Consider the following 26,963-nt stretch of genomic DNA (forward strand, 5'->3'; position numbering starts at 1 on the left):
AAAATCAGCGTGCCCCCCTGGCAGTTGGTCCTGGAAGAGACAAGATAGTGGATGAGACACGCCCTACCTGAAGGGGGCTCTGGCTGCAGCTGCCTGACTCAGCAGGCCTGGCTGGCGGGCCTCCAGTGGGAACGCCCTACCAAGTCACCTTTCAGTTCCCGAGGTCCTTGAGGTCACTGTCCCACCCAGGGCCCGCCAGCTGGCCACCCTTGGTGAGCTAAGTCCTCCTCCCTAGCGCCTGACCCAGCTGCCCTATGTGACTACACAAGCTTCTTTGGGAGCAGGGTGGAGCTGGGAGGCACCCGGACACCCACTGCTAGCTCAGAGGCTGGAAAGGGACCCAGATCCCCGCGCCCCCTGCCTGCAACCCCGCCCCGCCCACCCGGGGTCCCCCCCTCCGTCCGCATGCGTGCGTGCGTGCATACCTCTTGCAGGGGATGAGCGCCTTCCTCTCGTCCAGCACCCTGACCCTCTGGTTGACCGCGTCGTAGGAGACCAGGGCACGGCTGTTGCGGCCGCTGCTCTGCAGGTACAGAACCTGGCGCCCCTCCCACTGTTGCGGCGCCTGGCAAGGCCGCGGGACCCCAGGGGAGCCCCCGGCCCCAGGCCACGCCGCCCCCAGCTGGCCAAGGCCGCAGAGCGTCCAGACCCAGAGGCCACCCAGCAGCCAGGCCGCCAGGGACCTCCGGGCCACGCAGAGGCCAGTGTCAGCTCGCATCTCTGGCTCGCTCAGTGGGACCCTAATGAAGCCCCGGCTTGTCTTGGCCTCCGCCCTGGGCTCACCGCAGGGTTTGGGCCCCGTGGATTCCGGTGCCAGCAGCGCCCCGGCAGCTGTGGGGATCAGAACACCAGAGGCCCAGCGCCTGCCGGGACTGCAGCCCGGGAAGCGCCGCGGAATCGCCTGGAAGCTATTTCTGCCTTGGCAGCTGCCTGCAACCGCTTCTGTGTGTACTCTCTGCTGCCAACAGGAAGTGCAGTGGCAAGGATGCCCCTTGCATTCTGAAGGGCACCGAGTTTTAAAGGGGCGGCGAGGAGAGTGCCGAGAAGGGCGGTGTTTGCCCAGGAACTGCAGTGTTGGGCAGGTATTCACACGCTGGGCGAGAATCTCGAGGTCCGGGTTCAGAGAGCAGCGCTGCTGTATGGTCTGTGCCTTCTTCCCAAACTTGCAGTCTTCTGCGTGCTAATTGAAAGTGGAAGCAGGAAGAAATGATACCAACCATTCATGATGGCCACTTCCCAGCCTCGGCCTCTAGTGCCCTCTGGGAGATAGGGGAAGGGCATAGGACTCTGAAACCCACAAGCCCACCTCAAAGCGGCACTCCCTACCAGAAAGGGTTATATAAGCCCCCACCCAGGGGGACACACAACAGGAAAATGGGTGAAGGGAGACAGCAATTGGCATAAGACATGGAATAAAATGATAAATTATCAAGGGTTCATAAGGGAGGGGGAAAGTGAGGAGCTGATACCAAGGGTTCAAGTAGATAGAAAATGTTTTGAAAATGATGAGGGCAACAAATGTACAAATGAGCTTGATACAATTGATGGAAGTATGGATTGTGATAAGACCTGTAAGGGCCCCCAATAAAATGATTTTAAAAACAAACATGGTACTCCCAAGACACTGCTCCTCTCTGTTCCTCAGCAATACCAGGAGCCTACAGCTTATATGGAAGGAGGATGAGGTTTTCTTACTCCAATAAAGAGCATTACAGTCTCAGAAACCCCCAGGGGCAGTTCTCCCTTGGTCTATAGGGTCTTTATGAGTCACCTTGGGCTTAATGACAGTGAGTTTAGTTTGGGAGTTTTCTATGTCTGAGTTTTACATCTTTAAGCAGAAAGTGAATGCTCATGTTATGTTGGTGCAATTTTAGGATCTGAATCAAGAAGGAAAAGAAGAAACATTAAACACTAGTCCTTTTCATTGAAGCGAGTTTCAAGGATGAAGCAGGAGGAGGCAGGGGAAGGGGGAGGAAGAGTCCCTGGATAAAGGATATGGAGATGTGTTCTAGGGCGAGGCTGCAGAGCCATCTGGGACCAGATCATTGAGGTCTTGAAAGCCCTCTTAAGTACTTTGTGAGTGAAACCGGGGCAGTGAAGCCTATTGATCCATTTGAGCCCCAGAGGCTACATCAGCCATATGCCACAGGAAGCTCACTCTAACATCAGGGTGAAAACCAGCAGTCCACCATCTGTTGATAAAACCAGACAAGGCTAACTAGCTATCTGAGTGAAGGCAGCTGTAGTGAGAGGGGTGAGGATCCCCAAAACAAACAAACAAACAAACAAACCCATGGCCAGCTAGTCTATTTCACCTCATAGCAACACTATGTAGGGTTTCCAAAACTGTAAATCTTTCCGGGAGCAAACAGCCTTGTAGACAAACAGCCTGCAGAGCAGTTGACTGATTTAACACCCCCTTGTGTAGTGGGTTACTAAATGGGTGGCTAATCACAAGGTCAGCAGTTTGAAACCACCAGCCACTCCTTGAGAGAAACATGAGGTTTTCTGATCCTATGAAGATTTACAGTCCCAGACCAGCCCCACCCCACCCCCACCGAGACAGTTCTACAATGTCCTGTAGGGTGGCTATGAATCAGAATCAACAAGATGGAAGTGAATAGTTTTATCTTGAGTTTAACTTTCAAAACTTACTGCCATCTGGACAATGCTGACTCATATAATGACCTCCAATGAGTTTCTGAGACTGGAACAGCTTCCAGGAGTAGAAAACCCAGTCTTTCCTCTCTCAGAGCTGCTTGTGGTTTCAAACTGCCGACCATGGGGATCTCAGCCCAACTCATGACTCCTTTGAGACGAACAGCCAGTGCTTAACCCACATCTCCATCAGGTTCTGTACAGTGGCAAAGAAGAGCATGGGAATGAATTTTGATCCGCAGAGAGAGAATTATCCTTAGAGGGAGACATTTCAGTTTGTGACTTGGGAAGTTCAGTCCTGACTAAGGAAGGAAAGAAGCTATACTCTGCTTAGGAATTGCAGTGTTTGAGGTGGGTGCCTAGATGGGACAAACAACATGTGCTCAGCTAGCCGGAATAGTGAGCTTTCAAACCCACTCAGTAGCGTGGAAGCAAAGCCTGGAAATCTGCTTCTGTTAAAATGATAGCCAAGAAGGCCCTGGGGACCTAAGTTCTGCTATGTCACACATGTGGTTATCAGAATGAATTCGGTTGGAATCGATCTGTGTTTCAGTTAAAGATAAACACAGGCTCCAAAGGCACCACTGGTACATCAAGTCCAGGTCAAACAACCCTATAGGACAGAGTAGAACAGCCCCCAGAGGGCCCTCGAGCTGTAAATCTTTGCCGTAGCAGACTGCCACATTTTCTTCCCCCAGCAGCTGATAGGTTTGAACCTCTGACCTTCGAGTTAGCAGTCAAGTGATTCAAGCACTGTATGACCAAGGATCCGTAAACATGGCAGGTGGATATACGTAAGAATAGCTGGATTAACGCTTTCAAAAGACAGTTTTTTAAAAAGTGGTCTAGAGGTTTGGATTTGGAAGTCATAGTCATGGACATGGTAGTGAAGCAAGGCTTCAGAACAGAGGAGGGATTCTCCACTCAGAGTAATTTTTCTCCCAAAGGGACAAGTATCTGCCAATATCTGGAGACACCTTGGATGTTCACATCTGGGGGAGAGATGGGAGGTGAAACAGCAATGCCTATAACTCACTTGGCAGGACCACTACCCCAGCACCCTGCGCACACACTCATACATTATCAGGCCCAAGTGTCAATGTTGAGCTAAAAAATCTGAAATAACAGGAAGTGGAGAGAATAGGGCTGAAGATGGAGTTGTCAAAAATCCAGACAGCCATGGATGGACAGATAAAAAAATATATATTTGAGGAGCCTAGGAGACACCAAAGAGAAGGTACTGACCATTAGAACTTCTTTGGCTAAATAAACGTTTGGCTGATACATATAATGGTCTGAGTGACAAAGCAGAATATTCTAGAAACAGAGCCTCTTCAAAGTGCATGAGACAGGAGACCAGTGAATAAGAATCTCCTGATGAACTCCAAACTGCTCCTCCCCTTTGTGGGGACCCTGATGGACTGCCAATGGCTCTAACCTGGTGTGGAAAATGCTTTACAAAGGCAGGCTCTTAGCTTCTACCCACTTTTCTCTTGAAAGCTCTGCTGGCAGAATATCCAGAAACACATGCAATCCATTAACTGGACATTTGCTGGACATTAACTGGACAGCTAAACAAATGTGGCAGGTTTAAATGGCGGACTGCAAAGTTGCCTCAATAAGCTCTTAGTGGCCTCTCTGGCAGCAGGTCACATGGTGAGGGTGGGGGCGAGGGGGCCGCTCTAGCAGGCGGCCTGCGTCTATGGTCAGGCCCTCCGCGTCCAGCTGTGGGGACCGCGCGTATGGCGCCGCGGGACTGGACTCCGAGGGCCCGCTAACGGGCCGCCCCCAGCTCTCGCTGTGGACTGAGACAGCCTCACGTGGCTGGAGGAATTGGTCATTGTTCTCCGCGGGACCAGCCCATGGAAGACCCTGGAGGGAGGGGGATCCTGGAGCTGCTTTTACAAAGCCTACTCTCCTCTGATCCGAGAATGGCCACCTCTCGCTATGAGCCAGTGGCCGAGATTGGTGTGGGCGCCTATGGCACGGTGTACAAGGCCCGTGATCCCCACAGCGGCCACTTTGTGGCCCTCAAGAGTGTGAGAGTCCCCAATGGAGAAGGCACTGGCGGCGGCCTTCCTGTCAGCACTGTTCGGGAGGTGGCCCTACTGAGACGGCTGGAGGCATTCGACCATCCCAATGTTGTCCGGCTGATGGACGTCTGTGCCACAGCACGAACTGACCGGGAAACCAAAGTGACGCTGGTGTTCGAACATGTGGACCAAGACCTACGGACATACTTAGATAAAGCCCCCTCACCAGGCTTGCCAGTGGAGACCATCAAGGATCTGATGCGACAGTTTCTAAGAGGCCTTGATTTCCTGCATGCCAATTGCATCGTTCACCGGGACCTGAAACCGGAGGACATTCTGGTGACAAGTAATGGGACGGTCAAGCTGGCCGACTTTGGCTTGGCCAGAATCTACAGCTACCAGATGGCCCTTACACCTGTGGTTGTTACACTCTGGTACAGGGCTCCTGAAGTTCTTCTGCAATCTGCATATGCAACACCTGTGGACATGTGGAGTGTTGGCTGTATCTTTGCAGAGATGTTTCGTCGGAAGCTTCTCTTCTGTGGAAACTCGGAAGCTGACCAGTTAGGCAAAATTTTTGACCTGATCGGCTTGCCCCCAGAGGAAGACTGGCCCTGAGATGTCTCTCTCCCCCGGGGAGCCTTTTCCCCCAAAGGGCCCCGCCCATGCAGTCGGTGGTCCCTGAGGTGGAGGAATCCAGAGCACAGCTGCTGCTGGAAATGCTGATTTTTAACCCACAAAAGCGAATCTCTGCCTTCCGGGCCCTGCAGCACCCTTATCTATATAAGGGAGAAGGATCAGGCATTGGAGTGGCTGAACCGGGACCAGGGCCCAGAGAAGGGAGAGAACCTACCATTTCCTTCCTCTGGACACTTGAGTGAAGAGGATCCCCCTCCTCACTGAGGAGGCATTTTGTGCCTTAGCCTCTGCCTTCATCTCTGAGGCTTTGTATACCCCTTCCCTCATCTTTTTACAGAGAATATTTTGCTGCCTTAATGATACACCTCTTCCCCTACTTTTGAGGCATTTCCCTCTCCTTTCTACCTCCTCCCTGCCAATTTTCCTACCCCAAGGGGGTCTGTATTGTCTTCCCCTCTTACCTACTTTGATATAATGGGCTCCTTTTTTATACAGGAAAAAAACAAACAAGGAAGTGCGGTCTTTAAAAAAAAAAAAAAAGCTCTTAGTAAAAGAGTACTTAGTTGAGCTCCTTCCCAGAACAGTATTTTGCCCCTTGTAGGAACTTGGGTTAAAGTAAGTTTTACTAAACTAGGGTTTTACATGTCTTGGCATATCCTCTTGGAAATGGCTTGAGATGATCACCCAGATGCCATAATACCCACTTGTTTGATTTGGCATCTTTAGAGCCTGTTGTCAGTTGCCATCCAGTTGATTCCAGCCCCCAGCCACTTCACATGAGCACAGTCAAACTACTACTACTCAGCGTTTTCCAAGTGTGACCTCTGGGGAGCAGATTTCCAGTCCTGTCTTTCAAGTTTCCCTAGATGTGTTCTTGAACCTCTAAGCTTTGGCCTATAGTTGGTCACTTACCTTTTTGCATCACCCAGGAACTCCTGATCTGCTCAATAGAAAATTGAAATGCCTCTCTAGATTGTGCTGGTTGTGACCGGATGCTCTGGGCTTTCCCTAAATGGGATTTAACTCTTTGGACGAATCCTCTCTGGGTGTATGCATTTATCTTTTTAACTTGTGGTGGCCCCATGTTTAATTCACAGGTCCCCAAAAGGTCACATAATGCAGTTAGCCTAACTTAGCACTCTGTTTAGCCCATTATGAATGCTCGGTACAAATCAATTGTTTTGTTGCTTGTTGCACTATTTCAAACTTCAGTCCTGGTCAAGATCAAAACCACACTAACTTCTGTGGGTTTAAGCTTTGGAGGGAGAATGCTGTCCTTCTTAAATGCAGGTTTCAAACTAAACTATACTTTTCAAGATTAACATTTGCAGAGCATGTTTCCATATTGCTAATGCCCTGGAAAAATAGCAGAGACCGGAAATGTTACCTTCTGAGAAATTGCTGTATACTAACAACAGTAAACCTTCCTTTTGTGACTAGCTGATCCAGTCATTAATTTCATCATCTCTTCCTAATCCTACCTCAACCCACTGCTGTCAAATCCATTCTGATGCATAGCGACCCTAGAGGACAGAATAGAACTGCCCCACAGGATTTCCAAGTCTTTATGGAAGCAGATTTCCACAGCTTTCTCTGGTCAGTGGGTTGGAACTGACAACCTTTACATTAGTAATAGACTGTAGTGCCACTAAGACTCCCTTTCCTCTTTCAAAGACAAAAGAGAATGCCAACATATATATATACTTGTTTTTCATGCTTACTCATTTCAAATAACAGTCGCCAAGCACAAAAAAATCTGATATCTTGGCATGAAGTGGGAAGTGGGAAGGGAAGCTTTCTAATTGTGGTGGCCAAAACATGTCTTGATTTTCATACTGGAGAAGGGAATATAAACAAAACCCAAGCCCACTGCTATCAAGTGAGTTCTGACATACCGGGTTTCTGAAACTGCAAATCTTTAAGGGAGCAGACAGCTGCATCTTGCACTAGTTCAACTTTCAATCTTGGTCAAGGTCAAAACCACACTAACTTCTGTGGGTCTAAGCTTTGGAGGGAAAGAAGCTGTCTTCATTAAACACAGACTTCAAACTAAACTCTGCTGCTAAAGATTAACATTTGGAGAGAATGTGGCTGGGGAGCTTGACCCACCAACCTTGCAGTTAGCAATCCAATGGCTACACTACAGTGTTACCAGGATCCGTAGTAGATGGGAATAGGGGCTAGAAAAGGCAAAGGGAAATATTGATAGATAGAAAACATTTCTCTAACTAAAGATAGTGTTACACTTTCAAGGCACTCTGCTGAATTCCTGGAGCAGGAACAAACCAAGTGCCATTCTGAGAGAAATTGAACAAAAATTAAAAATCTACTGGTGACAACAACAACAAATAATATGTTCCTGTATTCCAATATTCACTGCATTCTTTCCTCCCTCCCTGCAATCGAGTAAATGCCGACTCAGAGTGATCCTGTAGGACAGAGCAGACCTGCCCCTGTGAGTTTCGGAGACTGGAACTAGAAAGCCCTGTCTTTCTAGTCCCCACGAGTGACCAGCCATGGGCATCGCGAGTTGAACTGGACTCCAGGGCAGCAGTCAGGGTTGGTTTCCAACTTGTCCTTTCCTCCAACTCTAAGGGACTCTGCAGGCAGAGGATGAGGCACGCTCAGCTCTGACTCCAGGGAGCCTTTTGTCCTTCCCTTGATCGCCTCTCCTGCGCCCTCCTGGATCGCGCGGCCAAAACGACTGCCAGAAGACTCTTTCTCTTGGTCGGAAGAGAAGGGACTGGCCAGACTCAAAAGGCAGGACCTCGGGAGAAAGCAGACTGGAGGAGATGATGTCACCGCTCCTGCCAGGAGGGGGCTGGGGGTGGGCCAGCCAGCGAGGGGGAGCCCCGCCGCGCGCCGGCCGCCGCCAAGGGGCGATCCGAGCCACAAGCCCACGTCAGGGGAGGTGTCAGGATAAATAGGGTCCCGCAATGGCCAGGGCGGACTGCGCTGGGAGCTGCGGGGTCCTGGACAGGAGCCGCCTGCAGGAGTTGGCGGCCGGGAGCCCAGGACCTGGCACGGCTCTGGCGCCGTGCGCAGGACGCTCGAGATCCACGAGCGTTGGGGACGCTCCCCGAAAAACACCAGCGACAAGGCGGGACGCGAGGGACCCTCTCTGCCGGGGCCATGCTGCTGTCGGTGCTGGCGGCGGTGGGCCTGGGGCTGCGCCTGGCGCTGGGCGTGCGCGGCGCGCCCTGCGAGGCGGTGCGCATCCCCATGTGCCGGCACATGCCCTGGAACCTCACGCGGATGCCCAACCACCTGCACCACAGCACGCAGGAGAACGCCATCCTGGCCATCGAGCAGTACGAGGAGCTGGTGGGGGCCAACTGCAGCGCCGTGCTGCGCTTCTTCCTCTGCGCCATGTACGCACCCATCTGCACCCTGGAGTTCCTGCATGACCCCATCAGGCCGTGCAAGTCCCTTTGCCAGCGCGCGCGTGATGACTGCGAGCCCCTCATGAAGATGTACAACCACAGCTGGCCCGAGAGCCTGGCCTGTGACGAGCTGCCCGTGTACGACCGAGGAGTGTGCATCTCCCCCGAGGCCATCGTCACTGACCTGCCGGAGGGTGAGCGAGAGGAGGGAGGCTGGGGACCGAGGGGGCAGTGGGGCTGTGCCCCAGGAAGCACCACGGACACCCCTCAGAGGGTGGCCTCCGTCCTGCTGCTGGTGATTCCGGAGGAGTTAGCTGGGGGTGGAGAGAGATTTGAACTCTAGCTGAATTGGCTTTCCCCAAAGATAAGCCGGTGGGGGGGGGGGGGTAAGGGGAGGGCTGTTTCTCACAAAAAGTGTCATTGGAGACGTTTCATGGACAGTAATCAGATCGTAGTGGAAACAGCAGCAGCAGCAGCAAACGTGCATCGTATTTCTTGCGTGCTGTCTGGTATAGGGACTTCACAGGCCCCGGCACAATGATTCCTCAGTATGAATGGCACCAGGCAGAGGCCACTGTGCTCTGCTAGTGCTACTTCGAGACACAAGAGGCGACATCCTTATGCCCCGCATGACTTGCTGTTAAACGGAGGTGTCTATTTCATCGGTCCGGATTAGAAGAGGCGACATCTGTGGCATCTTAGACTCATCTGGGCTTCCTGCTGCCTTCTCTTCCCTTGGATCGGTTTTTTTTTTTTTTTTTGCTGTACTTCAAGGGGAGGGGGGAAGGACTTTACATCCACTTTTTGAAATGAAATCTAAAACTATGTTTTTGCATTTCCTTGTCTATCCTAGGCTCTCTCGCCCTCAGGTTATCCCACGTTTCCGGAGACTGTGGGGTTGCTGTAGAGTAGTGTTTTGAAGTCAGACCTCAGAACATGAGGGAAGGTGGCAATTAAGGGAAGAAGAAAATTGAAACTTCTCTCTAGCCCAGGCTTTTAGAGAAGATGTATTTGTTGTTTTAATTATGTAAATGATAGAGAGGGTTTTGCTTGTCTTTGGTTATAACTGCTTCTCCGCAGTGAAATGTGAGCGGGGCATTTGGGAATATCTGGGTGATTTTGGCTCGTGTAAACCATCCACTTGGAAAAAGCAACATTTTAAAATGAATTTGCGGAGGGAGTGACTGAAACCATCCACTACGGCCGTCTCTGTCTGCCAAGATCATTTCTACTGAGCAGGCAGTCTCGGCCCGGAGGTTTTCTAGTCTAAGCCCAGATGTCTTTATAAAACAATTAGTCAGCAATCACAAGACAGTTTTGGTTTTTATGACTGCTCTACTGGGATACGGTACAGAAGTTCAGCAGTTTGAAACCACCCATGTCTCCGAGAGAGAAAGACAGGGCTTTCTACTCCTGTAATCAGCTTACAGTCTCAGAGGCTCACAGGGACCGTCTACCCTGTGCTGTGGGGTCCCCATGAGTTAGCATTGACTCCATGGAAGGGAGTTTTCTCTGGGCTAGGTTTTTGCCTTCAGAATGGTCTTACCCCAATTGTGTTAGCAGAAAAAAACACTGACCCATGCTGCCTGTCCATTCGACCCTCTGTGTGTTTCAGATGTGAAGTGGATAGACATCACCTCAGACATGATGGTTCCGGAAAGGCCTCTTGACGTTGACTGCAAACACCTAAGCCCTGGTAAGTTCTTATTTCTGCAACATAGCCCCTGCTTCTCCCTACAGTGACTGCAGATCCCCATTTCACTTGTGCTGTTCTCTTCCGCCTTCTTTAGACAGGTGCAAGTGCAAGAAGGTGAAGCCGACTCTGGGGACTTATCTCAGTAAGAACTACAGCTATGGTAAGTGCTCGGAGGCAGCCCCTCACTTTTGAGACCGGGCACTGCCGGAACCGCAGGTGGGTTGGCCACTCCTGCTAAGACCAGGTCTGTTAGTCATGAAGTAAAAGCAGAGGTTGGAGATTTTTCCGATTAAATGAATGAGGTGGGTTTTAGATGACACAATAACAACAGGTATAAAAATGCTCTCTTTCGTTTTCCCTCCTGGGTAAATCAAGTGAAAACTAAGTCAGTTAGAACAGCCAGGTGGATCAGATGGAAAGTTGGACATCACGATCCTACTTGTCCTGATGAGAAGCTCCACTTAGGTGGGGCAAAGCACTGGATTTCCTCTCTCATTGGTTTCATTGCTGCAGGGCGTCCTCTAGTCCATGAGTTTGATCATCTGAGATCAGGTAATTAAGACTTGCCCATTTTTTGTTGTAGTAGTTGTTACATATAAGCAGCTACAAAGAGTAGACATCTTAGAGAAATTGGGGGTAAATATGATAATCATGAAATTTTAGGACTGCAGTATTGGCAAAGATTAAAAGCCCTCTTCACTTATTTGAAGGCATCATTCAGCACTTTCTTCAAAGAAAAAGTGCAAACGTCAATCATGATAAAGTAAATACATTAAAATATACATATAGTTCTACTACTATCATCCAAAGGTAAATTTAACAAGAGTAGGTTCTTTTAAAATATCCATTTTTCCATTTTATAATTTTATTTTGTCTCTTAAGTTATATCTGTTGAAAAAAACAAAAAATAGTTGAGGGAAAACATTCATTTTCTTTGCCAATTTAGATTCCTATATTTATTTGATAACGTGGTTTTTCATAGTCACACTGCTAATTACATCAATAAAAATTACTTCCATGACTACAATAAATTATAGCAATAAAATTACATCAATAAGGACATCTACTTTAGAGTATAAGTCACACATGAGCGTGGAAAGGTCACAGCAATGTAAAACTTTGAGAAAGATTTCTTAGGTAGACTGCCAAATTTGAGCATTTATAGACAGCCATCGTGTGTTGTCCAAGCAAAAATTCTTTATTTTGTTGCAAGCCTTTTGTTCTTGTGGTTTGTTTTTAAACGTCTTTTATATATTATCTTGTTCTATTTAGATAACTTAATCTTATCAACTCACTTCCTCATCTGCCAAGATCCAGCCTTAGTGACTACTCAGTTACACTGGCATAGCATTCCCTATGTCATTCTCTCAGAAACGACCTTGGCAATCAAACCCTCTGGCTCCTTCACAAACCAGCATCTGAGGATGGAATCCCAGGCAGATGCACATTAGGTTGATTTGAACTCTGTGAGAAGGAGTCATCAGAACGTGTGTTATCTGTAATATCACATCTAACCTCTATTTCCCTTCCGTCTCATTTTGAAAACTTATGAAATTAAAAAATAGATCTCACTAATCTCAGAGACTCCTTTCACTTTAAAACTGTGATGACTCTTACAGAACAACAGCAAACCTATTGGAGTCCAGTTGGTTCTGACTTGTGGCCATGCCCTGGGTTACAGAGTTGAACTGCTCCATAGAGGGGCTTGGGGGGCTGTCATCTCTAGAAAAGCAGATCACCAGGCCTTTCTTTCATGGCAACTGGGTGGATTTGAACCATCAGCCTTTAGGTTTCTAGTCCAATGCAATATATGTGCGCCATTTGGGCCATTATGACTCCAATCGCTTTTCTGTAAGATAGAGGAGTTGAACTATATAAGTTTTCAGATGACTTCTGAATTTGAGAATATATGACTCTCACTTAAAATCCTTGCAAGATCTCACTTCCATAAAGTCAATTCCAACTGACAGCGACCCTATCAGACAGAGTAAACTGTCTCCTTTGGGATTCTGAGGCTGTACATCTTTACTAGAGTAGAATGCCTCATCTTTGTCCTGTAGATCAGCTAGTGGGCTAAAACTGCTGACCTCGCAGTTAAGATCCCAATTCATAACTCACTACATCACCATGCTCCCTGATCACAAGGCAGACTGTAAGAAATAAAACATAGATATCTGTGAATATTTTCTTGCCATTCTGTGTGACTCAATTTTCTGATACGTTTTGTCAAAAACAAACCCCCCAAAAGCAAATGCCTAATTTGAGAATTAATAACATAGCATTTCAGAACTGAAAAGAATCGATGAGACCCTCTCTTTAAATCCAGCCTGCACCCCCACACAGAGCAATTGCTGACCAGGTGGCAGAGCCTTACTAACACCTTCATGTGGATTCACTTTTTTACATCTCAGTATGATGCGGCGCTTTTCAGGCAACGTGGACATCTGGGAGGCCTTCCATCACCCAACATGTGATTGTGTGTGCTTTTTTGCCTTCCTTTGGGCCGTTTGGACATGACCATAATTACAGGACTGATTCTTTAGTAGATGCTTAGCAGTTGATGTGAATTTGCCCTTTCTAGTTTTCCTCCAAAGCCTTCAACGACACTTAGGCTGAATTTTTAAATTGCAGCTATTCACGCAAAAATAAAAGGTGTGCAGCGGAGCGGCTGTAACGAAGTAACAACCATCGTGGACGTGAAAGAGATCTTTAAATCCTCATCCCCCATCCCTCGAACTCAAGTCCTGCTCATGACCAATTCTTCCTGCCAGTGCCCTCACATTCTGCCCCACCAAGATGTTCTTATCATGTGTTACGAGTGGCGCTCAAGGTAGGCGCTCAGTTCGCTGCTTATCAAAATGAGTCTCAGGGAGCATTCATGACTTAAAGTACGATGCCAAATTTCCTTAAGAAGAAGCACCTGTAGGAGATGCCCACAACAGGGTATCATTTATCATCTGTATTAATGATGTACTGTTCTGAGTTGCCCTCCGTCAATTCCAGTTCATAACAAACCCCTGTGTGGCAGAAGAGAATTGCACTCTGGGAAGTTTTCAAGGCTGTGACCCTTGGCAAGGGAATTGGCAGGCCTCTCCTCCATGGTAACTCTGTGGGGGTTCAACCCAGCAATGCTTTAGCTAGTCATTGAACACCTAACCATTGGTTCCACCCAAGGGCTACCTGTGCTCATAGAATTAAGGATAAATAGAAACATGAGTGTTTGAGTGAAAACTTTATGAATCCAGTTCAGAAGTCACTAAGTGACTTCAAAAAAGTACATATCTACTCTCATTTGATATGATACTCTCATACCAACACCCAACCACCCTGCCTTCCACTCTAGCGAGCTCCTTGGTAGTGAGGAAGATGGGGTGGGGAAGTGGACAGGACTGTACTGCATCACACACATCCGGAGATGCTCCAGGGGCAACTGATGGGCAGGGGCGATGGGAAGGGGGAATCTATTGCAAAAACTTCCATACAGCTGCTTCAGCATAATGATCTTTGAAACCTTATACGTGGATAAGCGAAGGGTGAATGTGCTCAGGAAAATTCCTTCAGTAAAAACAATCCTGTGCAAATCAGTCTTTACATGGCAGATACTGGCTTTATTAATTTTTTTAATGGAGGCCGCAGGGAAGTGCAAACTCTTTGCAGTTTGCCTACTAACCAGAAGGTTGGTGGTTTAAATCCGTCTAGTATTACAGCTAAAGAAAAGTCTGCTGACCTGGCCATCTACTGCCACATGATTAAAGTCCCTTACGGGTTTGTAGCCACTGCCATGAGCAATGGAGTTCTGGAGATGCACCTGGCAGCCAATCTTTACATTCTGGTTGGATAGACCAATGGATGAAAAATAAATTAAGTAGGAACTTTCATAGCATCTTTTCCAATTTAGCATCCAGGCTTAATGCAACTGTGATGAAAATCACAGTAAAAAATTTGTTTTGTGAATTGAGTGTTGCCTCACGTCGGTCATTTGGAAGAAGAAGTGAATAGGGCATGGAAAGGGAATTGTGAAACTAAGGGAAATGAGCAGGAAGCTGCTCTATGAAGCCTGCAAACTGGGTGGAAAGCTATAGGGCTAAAACTGTGTGGTACAAGAAAAGAGACATCCATACAAAAGGGAGGAAAACATTTAGAAGCAGATCAAAATGCATGTCAGGATTTGTTATATTAGTGAATGAATGGTGTTGAGAATATTTATTAGAAAATAAGCGAAGAGATAAAATTAGAGCAATACATAGGTGATACCTGAATGGGAAACTGTGAGGGGCTTCAAATAAAGTTCATGGGAAAACAAAATGAAAAGATAATAGAATTGTTCCATGAACTTTTGGAAGCCCCACCATGCATTACATAAGATTAATGCAACTGATGATAGGGGAAAGGCTCCATACACAGATTGAACCACCTATTACTGTGTATGTAAAGATCCAAATAAAGTCTGATGAAAAAGATATGATGAATGGGTAATAATAACCTCACACTGTAAGGAGTCCAAACAGATTAATAAGACTTTACAACAATCCTATAGAAGTAGATGAGCATAAAATCCAGAGACAAGATTTAGCAGAAAGACTAATAGTAAATAAATATTTAAAAACATAACCTCCTTCGCATTCAAATCCAAATGAAAACAAAATCCCATTTTAACTGATTTTTAATATTAATAAATAGGATGAGAGTACCACCATGTGGAAAACGATTTCCCCCTCTGCTATGAAAACCTTAAAGACAAACATACCCTTTGACCCAATCATTTCACTTTCAGAAATATGTGTTGAGAAATAATAAGACAGTTCACAAACAGTATCTATACAAATATTCAAGATAGTACTAGTAACAACCAAAGACAAAGAGAAATGTGTAAACAGATAGCCATTCATAGTTTTCTTTAAAAATTATATGGTTATTGCAGTTATAATTTTTTAAATGTTATATCAGTGAAGGTGCATAACAATTTTAAGATAAAATATACATCATTATTCAAGTGTAAAATATGGCACAAAATGTGTAAGTACAAAGAAGAATGAATGAAAACATCACTAAAATATAGATGGTGTTCATCCACATTGTGGGATTAGATTATTGAAGATATTTTATTTTTTTACATTGAACACTGATTTTTAGATTTTTATAATCAAGGACTTATATGGACTCATTCCTTTGTGGGGTTGTTTTTGTTTTGTTTTTTAGGATGATGCTTCTTGAAAATTGCCTAGTTGAAAAATGGAGAGATCAACTCAGTAAAAGATCCATAGTAAGTGTAACGAGCAACACTGTGAATGTGGACCCAAGGGCATGAGAGAAATTCCACAGAGTGTACGGATCCGTTGCATTCCACCATATCCAAATTATCCTTGCAGCCAGCAAGCTCAATTGTACTTGACTTTTGACTGGGTAATTGAGAAGAGTATATAGCTTTTCTTACTTGGTATTTTTTATCACAGCTGCTGTCATTGAACTTCAGATGTGATTTGGTTGCATTAAATACTGGTCTACAGTCTATTTCCCCATTAACATAGATTTTATTTTCATTATTGCTAACATTTCACTTTTACATCAAACAGTCAGATTGTAACCAGAATATCAGCAGTACAAAGCCACCAGCTACTCCTTGGGAGAAAGAGGAGACTTTCTACTCCTGTAAAGAGTGACAGCCTTGGAAACTCACAGGGACAGTTCTACCCTCCCCTGTCAGGGTGACCGTGTGTCAGAATTGACAATGGCAGTGAGTTTGGCTTGAAGACTAAAACAGACATATCTTTAGGGATTAACTACCTACTTAAAAACACATCCCCTCACTACACAAAGCTATCTTTAACTGCCTCTAAAATAATTTTTAGATATTTGTAAATGTAAATAACATACAAAAACTAATTATCTTAGGGCCAAATTCATGATTTTAGTGGTAACTCTATGATATTAGTCATTTTACTGTAGGAATCCAGAGATTTAAAATTACACAGGGATTAAAGAAACCTCCTTATGTGTTTGAAAATTTAAATCATGTCTTCTCCATAATGTATGCTTAGGTACATTCAGGAGAACTTGTGTTTTCAAGTTCACGAAAGGTATTGTTACTGTCTGGGTTCTGGGGAGCTGCCTCAGTGAAAACGTTTAGGGCAGGGGAGATGCTGTTAGCTGCTGTTGCATCAACCCTGCCCCACAGCAGCCCCGTATTTAACAAAACGAGACATCGTCATGAGCATTGGTAACCTCAAGTCCATTATTGCAGCCGTATATATTTTGAGTGCCTTCCAATCTAGTGGTCTCATCTTCCAGCACTTTGTCAGACAATATTCTATTTTGATTGATAGGTGTCAGGAGATGCCCTGAACAGAAACTAAACTGTCCTTCCCAGTTACTAGATGCTGAGAGCCTGAAGAACAGAATTGGAAGTCACTGGGGTGACATGGACGATATAATTTATGAGAAGATTACTCCCAGGGGTACTGTACGGTTTGTCACCCTGTGCAGCTGCAGGGTTAGGATTTGGTCCACACTGCTCTCTGAGCAAGCAAGGCATCCCTGGTGGTACAGTGGATTAAAAGTTGTGTCACAAACCAGGAGGTCAGCATTTCAAAATTACCAGCCTCTCCATGAGAGAAAGATCAGGATTTTTACTCCCGTAAAGATCTACAGTCTTAGAAATCCACGAAGGAAATTCTACCCTGCCCTATAGGATCACTGTAAGCCAGAACTGATTAGACCACAGTGAAATTGGTTTGGGTTTGGGGAAGGTGCAGAAAGGGCGGGTGGTTGGTGAAGACGGCCTGGAGCGGTACACTGAGATCTCCTTCTTTAAGGCCACCCCATGATCCCTGCCTCAAAATGGCTTTGGTGATAGCATGGGCTCAGTGGTTAGCGCCGGCTCCATGACTTGAATGGAAGGGGGAGTTTTGGGCGAGGCCACGGATGGAGGGCGCATGTGAGGCTGTTTGTTTACCCTATATTAGGGCTCCCTTCGGTTAATTACTAGAAGTACATCGCCAGACCTTTTCTCTACACTCTCTTAGTCTGGGAGTTCAGCTGAAACTTGTCCACCAGAGATGGACCTACTGGAAATAAGAGTGGCCTAGCTTTTGTATCCTAATGTGCAGGTCTCTATAGTGGACATACAGGTCCGCTGGTGGACATAATACAGAGTGCCTATTGCCGTTATTTATTTATGTCCATAAGGAAATAAATGCATGAACTTTGATAGCATGTTGACAGCATAAAGGAGTAAGATGCATTTGACAGTCACCCTTATGCATTGTCTCCCAGCAGTGGGAAGAGAGGCTGAAAGAACACCAGCGCTCAATTCAGGAACAGCAGAGATCAATTCAGGAACCGCAGAAAGCAGCTCCAGGGCAGCGGAGAACAGTTCAGGACAAGAAGCGGATAGCTGGACGCACTAGTCGCAGTAACCCACCCAAACCAAAGGGAAAGCCCGTTCCCCGACCGGTTAGCACCAAGAAGACTCCGAGTGCCAGGAGGGACCCAAAGAGGACAAACCCGAAAAGAGTGTGAGCTGAGTCCTTTCAGGACGAAGACCCCATTAGAGGACCACGCCAGGCATTGCCCAGGGGCAACCTGTGTCAGGACACCCACCCCCTTGCCTTAAAAACACACTGCAATACCCTACATAGACACGTCTTGCAGCATTTTTCCGAATGATATGCCTCATTTTTCTTTTTAAGCCACCACAGGCTATAGGGGTAGGCTTGCACTTGAGTAGAGCAGGTAGATGAAAGCTGGTTGAAGACGTCTCACATGTGTGCCCACTCAGTGAATGCAGGGAACATGCGATTCTGTTCTTAGAATTGGACCGAGTGTGTCAGTGCAAAAGAAACACCCAATGTCAAAACGCTGTGTGTGTGTGTGTGTGTGTGTGTGTGTGTGTGCGTAATTTCAGCCTGACCTCGGTTGCTAGGATGTTGGCTACATTTTTCAAATGCAATTGCAAATGTGATGCTTCTAAGGAAGAATGCAGGAGCCACGATTGTTTAAAAGATCTCTGTGTCGTTAGGAAGATGTGTATGATGCGAGGGGATGGTAGGAAAAACTAGAAAAGTAGGATTTGAAAAATTGTAATCTGTTCGGACAAAGAAGACTTTCTGCTCTGTTTTTAGCTAGACACCTTGAAGAAGGAAATAATAATAAATAAAAAGAAGAGGCAGACAGTGTCTGAGCCTGGTTCTCTGGTTAACGCCTATCAGTGAAGAGGCTCTCACAGTACTCTTGATGTGGCATCATCAACAATGCATTGGCTTTTCTCATGACGATTGAGGTGCTGCCTTTGCCTTGGTGGCATAGTTGGTTAAGCGTTGGGCTGCTAACCTCATGATCCACAATTAAACCCAGCAACCACTCTGTGGAAGATAAGACAGTCTTCTCTCACAAAGACGGAAACCTCAGAAACTCTATTGAGCTGCTGTTCTACACTGTCCTAGACAGCAGCTCGGGGTCAGTATCAACGCAACACCAATGAGTTTTGTTTTCTAGTGCCGATGGGACAGAAAGGACACCAGTGGTGGCTTTAATCAAGAAATGTATTTTCTCATAGTTCAAAAGTCTGAAAGTCCAAGTTCAGTGTATGCGGTCTAGAGGGAGGACCTCCTTTGACTAGTTCAACTTCTAGTAGCCAGCAATCCCTGAACTTCCTGGGTTGCAGAATCAGCTGCCTCCATTTCCATCAATAGTGTCTGTCCTCCTCTGTAACAGTGTTTCCCAAAGTGAACAATGCCATGCATGCCCTGGTCGCTGCTGGAATGCCGGGGAGAGGGAAGGGGCTTCGAATACTTACACTTGATCCTGGGTTATAGGCTACAGTATAGACGTTTCCAATTGCCAGGGGGACATCGGGCTTCTTTTTCCTTCCTGAAAAGGAGCCAGGAGGTCAAATAAATGTGGGGATCTATGTTGGGTAAGTTCCTCTTGTGTCTAGTTTTTTCTTTAAATATCTTAGAAGTGGATAGGTTGGGGGAGAGCCTACACTGGTAGGGCTTCATCATTATAACAGAGAAAAGCCAATTCCCAGAGGATTGCTTCCACATGGATAAAGGTTAGGATTCCTACACATCTTTTGGTGACACGCAATTCAATTTATAACAAGTACCAATTAATCAAACTTTAAAGTCTTTTACAGCTATAATTGGACACAGGATATGTCTGGCTCACTTCCAGGACATCTTAAAAAGTCCACTCACTGTGATCCAATTGTTTCTGGCTCGTAGCAACCCTATATATTGTTTGTGAAGCTCTAGATCTTCATGGGAGCATGTAGCTTCATCGTTTGTCTTCAAAGTACATGGTGGTTTTGAACCATAGACCTTGTAGTTGGCAGTTCAATGCGTACCCGACAGTGCCGCCAGGGCTCCTTCTCAGAACACCACGTGTCGTTGTTAGGTGTCCTTGGGTCGGCTCAGACTCATTCTGACTCCGGGTACAACAGAAGGAAGCACCTGCGCCATCTTCGCAATTGTTCCTATGTTTGAGGCCATTGTTTCAGCCGCTGTGCCCATGCATCCCGCTGTTTCAGCCGCTGTGCCCATGCATCCCGCTGTTTCAGCCGCTGTGCCCATGCATCCCGCGAAGGCCCTTCCTCTTTTCCTCTTTCCACTACCCCCCACAGAACCAAGCTTGTTATCCTTCGCCTGGGACTAATATCTCCTGATAACGTGTCCTAAGAACATCCTTGGCAATAAGGAGCATTCTGGCTGTACTTCTTCCAGGACAGGTTTGCTTGTTCTTTTGGCAGTCATGGTCCTTTCAATACTCTTCACTGACTCCATAGTTCAAATGCATCCATTTGTCCTCCATTTTCCTTATCCAATGTCCTACTTCTACATGCACATGAGGCAAGGGGAAAATTCGATGGCTTGGGTCAGGCATACCTTAGTTCTCAAGGTAATAGCCTGGCTTTTTAACACTGAAGAGTTCTTGTTCAGATTTACCCAATGCACCCTCACCCGTGTCAAGGTACCTGTGTATCTTGATGATCAGACCTAAGGGAATTTTCTCTCTGCTGATAGATAGCTGGTGCCACGGGAACAGTGGTGGGAGGCTTGTGACGGCAAGACCTGCTGTCTTACTGCCACCACGTACTAGCTTGGAGCCTGGAGCCAAAATGATCTCAAAGGTTAGGAGGCATTTCTCCTGCAGGTTTTACCACAGCTTTTACCCCACAGCCTTTTCTTCCCAGAGAAGTTGCAAGCTACATGGTGCATTGATACAAAATCATTAAACAACTGATTTAATTTTGTCTTTTAAGCCATTGGGAAATGTAAGTGAGATGCAGGATGAAGCCAGGGGCGCAGGAGGGCAAGAGTGCTAGTGCAGATCTTGGTACCTGTGCTCACCTCCTCCTGAAAGCTTAACTGAGCCCAGTAGCTGGATCTACACAGGGTCCTAAACTAAGAACCTTCGCACACGGTCCTGCTGTATAAAAGCCAAATATCCTTTACCCCTAAGGAAGGTCAGACAAGTATTTAGCACAGTATTCAAAACAGCTTGAAACAAGGATGTGTAAAGACATCTTTACCCGTTTACCTCTTTAGAGCTATCCTGGAAATTCAGGAAAACTACTTTTTAAAATAAAAAAACCCCTTTTTTTTAATTAACAGAAAACTGAATTAATTAAGAGATGAACTTACAAGTGTAATCACGGTTTACTTTGAAGACTGCTCTAAAATTAGGCATTGAATACTACATGAAAAATATAAGTGAATTAGGCACATTTACCAGTTTGATTAATTTCTCAAAACCAAGCCAAGACCTCGGTTTGGTTGTTTCTGTGAAAAGCTCAAGTTGAACGTCAGTCCAGACTAAGGGCGATGCAGCAAGTACGGGGGTGGCCTTTGAGTGGATGCCGGCACAATCATTTCTCTCACTTCACAGACATCTTCTCCACATAATTATTTTAAGAAGAATGATGGAGCTTCTGTCTCTGAATCAGGCACTGTTTAAGAGTCAGGTTATTATAATCAGAACAAATAAAATCTTGTGATTTTTTTAATCAACAAATTTCATAATTGAAGGACAACTGGAAATGTTTCTTATTTTAAAACAATGTTGTTTCTCTTTTAATAATATGGTAAGCATATGCTCCCTACAAAGCATTAACTAAATGCATGAAATAAAAAATAGTAGAAATAAAGTCCTACCGAATTAAACTCCTCACTACGCAGAGACCATCACTGTTAGTACTTCTGTATCCTATTTCTAGCTTTTTTCTGCACACTTATATAATTTGAAAAAAAATAGTGTGCACATAGAAACCAGCTATCTTCCCTTGACCCTTTATTGAAAAGACTGTTCACCTGAATAAAGGTGATACGGGTTCATTGATAACAAATGGTACACATTACTCAAAAAGCGCTATGTTAGACGACATTTAATTTGTTTCTACTGGAACATCAGTATACATCTTAATAGCTAAATACATGCAGAAATGTCTTAGTTGGTTCCCCAAGATACTTCCTTTCTTTGGACCAAGGAGTATGCCTAACAAAGAAGCTTCCTAAACACTGTCGGTTGTTCTCTAGAATTCTTGGGCAATGAGGGTATGAAAGCATAACTTCCTGGTCAAGATGGCTGCCTACCCCAGTGAATTTTATCCTTCTTAGTTACGGCCGTGATCTTGAGCAAAGCTTCTCTCTTTGTCTGTGAGTCATCCCCGACAACAGGGCCCACACTCCGACAGCTGGGGAATGAGCCGCTGAGTGCTTTAGATGGGGGGATTTGGGGATCAGTGTTTTTCAATATAGTCATTCTGGCAGGGTTAGTCTCTACATGTGATAAATGATAGAGAGACACAAACTGACTGTTGAGGAAAGGCTATGCCAAATCTTCAATATTTTTCACGAATCAAATTTTAAAATATAACTACTGAGCTAGACAGAGGGTTTAACACAAATGCCAAAGGGTTTGCTCGCCATCCAGCCTTCGTTGAAGACGCACGAGGACGTAAATGTCCTACTTTCTTCCGTTCCAGTTCTAATCCTATTCAGCGTGACCACACTTGTTTGGTCCAACAACAAGGTCCATTGCATTCTCTCTATTTCAGTTAGCTTGAGTGTTTCTGTTGGGTGGATTAATCCCTGAGTGAAAGTGAATGTTAGCACAATTCTCGAGCTGATATTATCATCAGTTCAAAAACCAACAACAGCAACAACAAAAGGTCCTTTGGAATCATGGAATGGAAACATTAGGTGGACTGTGAGAAGCCATCTGGCAAGCAAGCCGCGGAAGCACAAGAGCTGGAGAGAGCTGGTCTGAGCAGCTATCTGGTGTCTGTGAGGATTGAGGGAAGGAGTTGAGGAGTCCCACGGGCCCAAAGTTCTCAGACCAACGTATGCTGAGTTTTCTGAAACATGAAGCTGTGGCTTAGAGGGCATGTTCATTTGTGACCATACGGACCTTGGTCGTGCAGTGGTTAAGAGTGCAGCTGCTGACAGGTAAGGTTGGTGGTTGGGCCCACCAGCTGCTCAGCAGGAGAAACCTGGCAGTCTGCTCCCGGAAAGATTCACAGCCTTGGAAACGCTGTGGAGCAGGGCCTCCCAGAGGGTCACGATGAGTTGGAATCAATTTGATGGAAGTGGGTTTGGTTGGCTTGAGGAATCATGAACAAACACATTGCTGCTTCTGTTTGTCACAGAATGCATCTTAAGACCGACGATATTTCCAAAAGTAAAAACTAATTTTGAAAGGTATTTCTGCTCTGAGAGATGTATTATGTCGTATGGAAAGACATGCCAATAAAAATTTCAAGTTAGGGGCGCAGCCAGAAAGGCAGCCACCCCCTCGCCCGTCACGCAGCGCACGTTCATGGGGAGCCTGGTGCTAAACCATTCGTAGATGACCTGCTTCTGGGTCGGGGTTTCGTACGTAGCAGAAAAGCTCCCTCGCTGCTATCTATTGAAAGTCAGCCCTCGACACAAGGGTTTAACAAAAAAACAAAACAATTTCAAGTTAATTGTCAACTTATGACCTCACTGCCAAGTAACAATGTTATTCAGCGGGCCAACCTGCTTCAGATGAATAGTGCACCATGATAGGACAGCTACGTCAGTACACAAGGTAGAGGCTGAACGTTAAGATGGCCATGGAAATACTCTTCGATGAGACATATAAGTCAAGACAAAATAAAAACGACATGTGAAAATAACTGCAGGTAGCATTTGGTGTGACTCCTTCCAAAGATTTTATTAGTGTATGTTGAGAAGAGTAAGCACACGAGACTATAATAGGGTTTTAAGTCATGTAAACATAAATATGGGAATCATTGCATTGATAATATGTGTGTTAATCTGTTTACAAGTTCAGGCTTTATACACCTAATATGTTTGCTGTTATGCTATTAGCTGCTATTTGGTTAGCCCGTGACTAATGGGGACCCCACGCACAATGCTGCCCTGTCCTGCTTCACTCCACTTGCTATTTTTCAGAAGCAGGTCGCCAGGCGTCTCCTCCTAGAATGTCTTAATATAGAATTGCTGATGAACCTTGTTCAGCATCACAGCAGCATGCCAACCTCGCTGGCAGAGAGATGGCATCTGCAAATGAAGTGTGTTGGCCGGGCATTGTACCCAGGTATTCTTCATGGTAGCCCGCCAATGCCTCCTAACTATATTTAGCTGTGATATTTACAGGAAAGCAATGATTCTAAACTAATTCATTGTAATATCTAGATAAAGATCACCTTTTTAATGGTAAGCTTAAATAACTTTAATGGCATGCTGTGAAAAGCAGAAAAAAACAAGACAAACAAGTGGCCATCTAGCCGAGAAGCAATAAAATCCACATGGAAGAAGCACACCAGCCTGTGTGATCATGAGGTGTTGATGGAATCAGGTATCAGACATCAAAGACCCAGAACAAAATATCATATCAATGTGAATGAGGAGAAGTGCAGAGTGGAGACCCAAAGCCCATCTGTAGACAAGTGGACATCCCCTTATAGAAGGGTCACAAGGAAGAGATGAGCCAGTCAGGGTGCAGTATAGCACTGCGGAAACATACAACTTTCCTCTAGTTCTTTAATACTTCCTATTCCCGACTATCATGATCCCAATTCTACCTTACAAATCCGGCTAAACCATAGCATGTATACCGGTACAGATAAGAGCTGTGTACACTGTACAGATAAGAGCTGTAAACACGGGGAATCCAGGACAAATAAACCCCCTCAGGATCAACAATGAGAGTAGTTACCAGGAGGGTAAGGGAAAGGTGGGGGGAGAAAAGGGGAACCGGTCACAATGATCTACATATAACCCCCTCCCTGGGGGAAAGACAATGGAAAAACTGATGAAGGGAGACATCCGTCAGTGTATGACATGAAAATAACAATTTATAAATTATCATGGGTTCATGAGGGAGGGAGAGTGGGAGGAAAGGTGAAAAAGGAGGAGCTGATGCCAAGGGCTCAAACAGAAAATGTTTTGAAAATGATGATGGCAGCAAATGTACAAATGCGCCTGACACAATGGATGTGTGTATGTATTGTCATAAGAGCCCTATGAGCCCCAATAAAATTTTTATAAAGAAAGAAAAGCAGAAAAAAGCATACACAATTAGCAAATGAGTTCAACTAACAGAGATGACTCATAATCAGAGAAAAGTTCCTGAGCATCATAAAATTATAAAAACTTGAGTATTAATATTGAGGTACAGTGGTGATGATTGTGCAGCTCTTCTTAATATGATTGAATAGTTGAATTGTATGCTGTGTGAGTAAGATGCCAGTAAAACTATTAAAAATACTGAGTTATAAGTAACTAAGGTTAAACAAATAATGGTATTATGAATAAAATTCCATCACAGGATGATAAAAAATATCATTGTTGATTCAAACTGGTGGATTTAAAAAATCTGTTGACATTTGTAATTTTCTAATAATTTTGCATATTTATTATGTCATTGAAACATTTCAGCAGTTATTAATCATATGCAGAGCTGCTGAGTCAATTGTCTCCTTCCATTGAAGGCATTAAAATAGGTTTGGGAGGTCATCCAAAGTACCAGCCAAGGATTGAGCAAGTTCAGACACAGTTCAGTCAAGCATCTGCACCAGGGAATCCACTCCAGTGAGAACAAAGGTACCAAGAGAGTCCAAGAAGAAGACCATATAAGAGAATCTAGTACAGTGGAGGCTATCTGTCCATTTTCTGCAGTGGATATGCATAGAGAGATCCATTTTTGTGTCCTTTCCCAATAAAGGTAATCCAACGGAATGTGGGAATTATGGTACAATATCATTAATATTTTTCAGGATATAATTAAGAACCGTTTCAGACACAGAGAGCTGCCAGAAACTTAAATTAGCTGGAGAAGATGATGTGAAATTATTGCTGTGCGTCAGATAGATCTTGACTGAAAATGTACAATGCCAGAGATGTTGACTTGTGCCTCAGAGACTGTGCACAGGCATTTGGTTGGGTGCAATACCACTGAAGAGCATGGGAATTCCAGAACACTGGAATGTTGTGCTCATGTGGAACCTACACACAGGCCAAGAGGCAGTTGTTCAAACAGAACAAGTAGATACTGCAGGGTTTACAATCAGAAAAGGTATGCAATAGGCTGTATGCTTTCACTGTAACTATTAGGATTATATACTATGTAACTAATCCAAGAACCTGGCCTCTAGGATGAAGAACATAGCATAAGGATTCTAGGAAAATGTATTAACAACCTTTGATGTACACATGATATCACCCTGCTTGCTGAAAGCAAGGAGGACTTCGCCCACTTGGTGATGAAAATCAAAGACTGCAGCATTCGGTGTGGATTTTATCTCAATATAAAGAAAACACAAACACACACAACTAGAATGGTAAGCATGACTATGATAAACAGGAAAAAAGTATGATGCCAAAATTCTCATTTCATCTGATCCACAATCAGTGCTCAGGGAAGTATCAGTCAAGAACTCAAATGAGATATTGATTGCTCTGGGAAAATCCACTGCACAGATGTGCAGTGCAAGAGAGCAAAGATGTAATTTTGTGGACTAAGATGTGAGATCATAACTGTGTGTTGTTTTTAAAAAAGAAAAATTGGTCACTGAAAACTCTAGAGGACAGTTCTGGTCTGTTACATTTGAGGCCACCATGTACCAGAATTGATGACAACTAATTTTATTAATAAAAAATGTATCACTGCAAGAAAAAAATTATTCAAATTACATCCTCAAAATCTCACTGCCATGGAGTCAATGCTGCCAATTAGTGATCCTATAGGACAGGGGAGAACTGCCTATGGCTTTCCAGGAATGTAGCTCTTTATGGGAGTAGAAAGCCTTGTTTTTCTTCTTGGGAGCAGCTGGTGGTTTCGAACAGCTGACCTTGGGTTAGCAGGCCAATGCATAACCACAATGCCAGCTGAGCTTCTGAATTATATCATAGGGGCGGAGGGCAAACAATGAAAACTAACCCTAAAACTTTGGATTGATATGATCTCCCATCCCTGGAGAGATCCAAATTACCTTACAAGCAGTGAGTTAGGTGCATAACTCACAGTTACGTAGCAATTTGTGTAAATTTATACGTCACTTTACCAAAA

General features: G+C 45.1%; 2 protein-coding genes and 1 pseudogene across 2 annotated transcripts in view; 2 read left to right on the plus strand and 1 right to left on the minus strand.

The window, feature by feature from the left end:
* Positions 1–1,155, minus strand: part of EPDR1 (ependymin related 1) — a 39,567-nt gene extending 38,412 nt beyond the window's left edge. Inside the window, exon 1 of the mRNA XM_075558187.1 lies at positions 426–1,155. Coding sequence (XP_075414302.1) covers positions 426–718 — 293 coding nt within the window. The 5' untranslated portion in view covers positions 719–1,155. The remainder of the gene's footprint in view (positions 1–425) is intronic.
* A 3,254-nt stretch (positions 1,156–4,409) lies between these two features.
* LOC142456866 (cyclin-dependent kinase 4-like) lies at positions 4,410–5,850 on the plus strand (annotated as a pseudogene).
* Positions 5,851–8,293: 2,443 nt separating this feature from the next.
* Positions 8,294–19,341, plus strand: SFRP4 (secreted frizzled related protein 4). Its single transcript, XM_075558189.1, has 6 exons — positions 8,294–8,907; positions 10,329–10,409; positions 10,504–10,569; positions 13,041–13,239; positions 15,609–15,672; positions 17,682–19,341. The coding sequence occupies exons 1-6, from the start codon at positions 8,463–8,465 to the stop codon at positions 17,925–17,927; spliced, it is 1,101 nt and encodes a 366-aa protein (XP_075414304.1). The 5' UTR covers positions 8,294–8,462; the 3' UTR covers positions 17,928–19,341.
* Positions 19,342–26,963: the final 7,622 nt, after the last annotated feature.

The sequence above is a fragment of the Tenrec ecaudatus genome, chromosome 9 (genome assembly GCF_050624435.1).
Source record: "Tenrec ecaudatus isolate mTenEca1 chromosome 9, mTenEca1.hap1, whole genome shotgun sequence".
NCBI lineage: Eukaryota > Metazoa > Chordata > Mammalia > Afrosoricida > Tenrecidae > Tenrec > Tenrec ecaudatus.

What these genes read in the sequence shown, in the direction of transcription:
- SFRP4 (XM_075558189.1), top strand. Translation starts at nt 8,463, where the DNA reads ATGCTGCTGTCGGTGCTGGCGGCGGTGGGCCTGGGGCTGCGCCTGGCG. An exon ending in CAGTAAGAACTACAGCTATG is followed by an intron (nt 10,570 to 13,040) that starts GTAAGTGCTCGG and finishes TTTAAATTGCAG; the next exon opens with CTATTCACGCAAAAATAAAA. An exon ending in AACTCAGTAAAAGATCCATA is followed by an intron (nt 15,673 to 17,681) that starts GTAAGTGTAACG and finishes ATTGTCTCCCAG; the next exon opens with CAGTGGGAAGAGAGGCTGAA.